This window comes from Cibotium barometz, chromosome 8 (genome assembly GCF_041138505.1).
Source record: "Cibotium barometz isolate CiBa-2024 chromosome 8, ASM4113850v1, whole genome shotgun sequence".
Lineage (NCBI taxonomy): Eukaryota > Viridiplantae > Streptophyta > Polypodiopsida > Cyatheales > Cibotiaceae > Cibotium > Cibotium barometz.
In genome coordinates this window covers 58,775,769-58,780,233 of record NC_141053.1, presented here as the reverse complement: position 1 = coordinate 58,780,233, position 4,465 = coordinate 58,775,769, and the positions used below count along the sequence as shown (strand labels likewise).

Here is a 4,465-nt window from a genome sequence, read left to right as displayed (position 1 = left end):
AATGGGCAAGACTCAAATCAGGAAAATCCATTCAGACAATACAACCAAGCGTTCCCCACGCCCCCATCCCCCCCCCCCCCACACACACACATACACACCCCCCTCCGCATCTAAGAGGAGTATTTAACCACGAACCAATGATGCATACATTGAGGACATGAGATTGTTGGGCTTACAGTAACCTAGCCCTTGAGTAATGAAAAAACACAACTAGAAGCAAGTAATCCAAACTGTGCACATGCTCATGATTGGAAAACAAACAAGCAACTCTCATTAATAAACAAAATGGTAGTTCAGGATGAATATCTTACAAGGCATTCGAATCCAATAATACTCAACTTGAGTTTGGAGGACTGGCACCTATAGATGTTTGCCAGCCATTCAAAAGACGAGAATTTGTTTAAAAACCTACAAAAAAGGACCAGCAAGATATACTGCATGAAAGTGATGAGTTGAACACAACTCATATTTACATATGAACATAAAGTAGTACCACATACACAATTTGGTTGCTGTCCACATCCCATAACTTGGGGCCTAGGGCCAATGTGTTCAATTGAAGGACTCTTCATACTCATGGAAGGGCCCTTCATGTGTGTCAGGCGCGTCCATACCTTCACCCCTCAGTCTTCCATGTAGACCTCCTAGAGGCCCTCGTGTACCCCACAGTCCACCTCTAAACGGTGTGTTACCAAAGGCAGGATAAATATCATAATCCCCACCAATGATGCCACCCATCCGAGGATATCGAGGAGCAAACCTTGACGAGATACCATACAGAGGTCTCTGAGGATGAGCTCTTCTAGCTAATGCCCTCTTTCTTTCCAAAAACCTCTGCTTATAAGCAGCCTTCCAGCCACGAAAACCTGGAAGTTGCTGACCTGCTGATGAAGATCCAAACTCTTCGAGAAAAAGTCTTTTCCATATCTCATCATTGGCTGACAGATGTCTAAGCTCGGAACAAGTACACCCAACTTTGGCAAGATCCGAGGCAGGAAGCCATTCCAGTATTTTCATCTTCAGATCCATTGGAATTACTAACAGGGATGAAGGCGCAGGCAAACCTGCCCTCTCACACAGGATGGTCAACAAAGGCAAAGACAATTCATCTTTGGCACATTTCCACAGTCCAAACAAGTCAGAAAACAAACTGATAAGATCATCACATGAGAGAAAATTTTCTGTTAGATACTTCGAGGTCCACAGGGAGAGCCTAAAGACTGGCAGCCGACTCCCTGTTGTGATGGTACCATAAATCACCACAGTGTTGCCAAGTGTCTGAGATCTCAAAATCACATGGCCTACATCATTTGATGCATCTCCTATCTCCCGGAGGGTGTAGTGGATATTCATGGTTCCACTTCCGGACCATCCAGTGGGGAGTGTACACCCTTCCACCATGGCATCCAAAACTACGAACCCTGTCTCCAGCATTACTGCATGTACTGCAAGCACAAGGAGATCGCTCCGCTTACTTACATTTCTATGCTCAGCCATCAAAACCCTCTTAAGGATGGCAGGGATGGAGTTGGAAACTCGAATGGGAGAGGCATCCACACCATCGATGGGTATATCATCAGGCAAATTCTCTCCATCAGTCTGGATCTCCATAGAAGTATCGGAAACATCTGTTACTGCACCAGGCCCATCCATGATCGTTGCAGCATCCCAAGAAGGACCGGAAGCCACGCTCACACTATTCATAGGCGACTGTAAAGCTGAAGACGCCCTTCTGCTTGCCGCCACAGCACAGAGCTCTCTGCGGATTTTTGCCATGTCCCCATCTGTAGTGTTTGCAGCCGCAGAAACCCTAGAGCTTGGCTGTGTTGCTCCAGAAACGCTATGAGAGTCCTGTGCTACCCTGGAGCTTTTCTGTACCGCTTCCGAAACCCTGGCCCTATTACCTGCTGCCTCCAAAGCCCTAGATCTTTTCTCCGTCGTCTCCGAAACCCTAGCCCCGTTCTCTGTAGCCTCCAAAATTCTCACACTCGCCCCGAGCAAATCCGAGACTCCGATCTCACCTGCAGATTGCCCACCTTCCATAGGCCTGTCTATCCCTCCGCTCTCAAAATAGAAGAGAAGATCCCCACTTCGGATACCGAATTGGCTGAGCATCGCAGAACCGTGGCCTTCGATCGCCTCTACCTTGTTGAGCGAGACCCCTATGGGCTGAGAGAAGGAAATCCCCTTCGAGTCCAGAGATTCCCTGATGGCATCCCGAAGCGACTGCAGAGAGCAGGTTGCCGGCACTTCTAACTTGAAGGTCGAACCACCACGCGCAGACCTGATGCGAAGCTTCATGATTTCTTGTCTAGACGACGCGTTGAACGGATACATACTAGAAAGGGGAAAAAAAACCTAAGCTATTGTCAAGAGTGTCATTTTTATCCAGTTTTCTCAAATTCGGAAATTTTACAAAATTTATCGCATCAAAAATATGTAAGTTTTCAAGATAAATGTCTAAAATCTTGTAGTTGGTGAGAAAAATGTGTTTCCTTCGCCACAGCAACTCCTAGGCCAAGCATAAAGATGGGATGGACCTTGAAGCAGGTGTGCCACATGCAAGCTCCTTTGTCTATAACTAGTTGGTTGACCCGTGCTTCGCATGTTTCCTCAAACCTCCAAATACAAATTGTACCCCAGCTCCTTTGTCTATAACTAGTTGGCTGACCCGTGCTTCACATGTCTCCTCAAATCTCCAAATACAAATTCTACCCCAACCTTCTCCGCCTCTTCTTGAATTTATACCACGTGTGGCAGCTTTGTGAAACTGTTCCTTTATATAATATAGAGAAGCAACGAGAAAGGCCATAAGCATACAAAGGTAAACACATTGTATTCAACCTTTCACTGATGCCATACATGTTGGCACACTCACTGTTACGCACATCCATCTCTTGCATCCGCCTCCGCATGTGTCGGCACAGTAGTGCGACTCTGAAGTGTGAGCCATTACATGGTCTCCTTGCAAAATAGTGTTAACCCATTTTAGGGTTGACAAGGTTTGCCACAGCCACTTATATGCCAAGAATGAGTAATCTACATCAAATGTCAAGCAAAATTATGTACAAACAAGCTATGAAGCATTGGTGTCCAAATCTCAAACTTCAACGGGTACTCTTAAAGGTCCAACAAATATTTAATGGTGTTTTCCGTTCCAAGTGTGTGTGGTAGTGAGCTAGGATGTGCTCCCTAGTGTTGTAATGCATCAATGTATTATGAGATGAAGTGATGTACAAGCAATCTCTAAGCAATAGGCTAAATAGAATCTTTAGGCACTTGCTCCGCCACCACAATTTAAGTGTGTATAAGGCAATTTCTTTCATAATGCAAGGACACTCTCCCATTGTGCAATTGAGCTTTCCCTCTTGCTAAACCTCTCTCTAATCTTACATGCTAATGAGAGTGTGAGAGTGATTTCAGGTGAGAGGAGGGAGTAGTGCCCATAGTGCACCGCAACGCTCCCGAGAGAAGGCGAATGGTAAGCTACCCATGGTGGTGTTGAGTTGGAGACCTCAAGGGTTATGAGCTTGGCCCCATCGGAAAGATCCCCATTTTTGGCGCCACTCTGTCTCGGGGAGCAATCCCTTGGCTTTATCATTTGTTTTTCTCTAATCTATGCTTTACCCACCATTGCTCACACTCTTGAATAGTGGAGTGCCACATTTGATGGAGATTTATGTGAAAATGGTGTGATTTTTCTTTTTTTTGCTCTCTTTTATGTGTTAGCATAGAGCCTAGATGCTTAATTTTGGCATGTTAATAGGGTTTTTTGTTGTAATGGATTACATTAGCATGTTAGCATTCATACTAGGTAGCCTAACCAACAATAAATTTCATTTAAAAACAAAAACTCTTGATTTTTGTTTTTAAATTTCATTTAACAACAAAAACTCTTGATTTTTGCTAATTTTCACAAATATAGTGGTTTTTTTTTATTAGTGAAGTCAAGAGACAAAAAGGGGACAAAAATAACAAAAAATTAGAGTTAGAGGGTAGATTGGGCGCTCCATTGAGCCCATATTCATGATCTTCATGCTTAGGAGACCCATACTAGACAATTTAGTCAAGCAAAAATATTAGAAACTTACCAAAGATCAAAATTTGAATTTCTTATAAAATCATGGCCGTGATTCCTCAGCGTTTATGCGATTACAAGGCCAAAAATAGTAAACCTTATCTTATCTTGATTGACATGATTTTCTAGTCACGATAAAAATTAGCGTTTTGACAGTTTTATAGTCTTGTAGTAAAATGCTCATAACTTTTCGCTCGATTGCCCGTTTTCAAAAGTTTTTATATAGACGCGAAGCTCTCTTCAAGCTCTACATACCTATGTAATCCTCTTTTGTACAGTCTGTATGGATTTAAAACTGTAATTCTCTGTGTATCTCTATTTTTATAGACTTTTGAGTCCCATATGCTAGAAACTTGAGAGAAAGGGAGCTCCTTAGCTAAGAGACTT

The 4,465-nt window shown here is 43.4% G+C and overlaps 1 protein-coding gene across 1 annotated transcript; it reads right to left on the bottom strand.

Annotated features, from left to right (window-relative positions):
• Positions 1–248: 248 nt before the first annotated feature.
• Positions 249–2,353, bottom strand: LOC147636481 (uncharacterized). Its single transcript, XM_086801935.1, has one exon. The coding sequence runs from the start codon at positions 2,335–2,337 to the stop codon at positions 553–555; it is 1,785 nt and encodes a 594-aa protein (XP_086658061.1). The 5' UTR covers positions 2,338–2,353; the 3' UTR covers positions 249–552.
• Between the last annotated feature and the right edge of the window lie 2,112 nt (positions 2,354–4,465).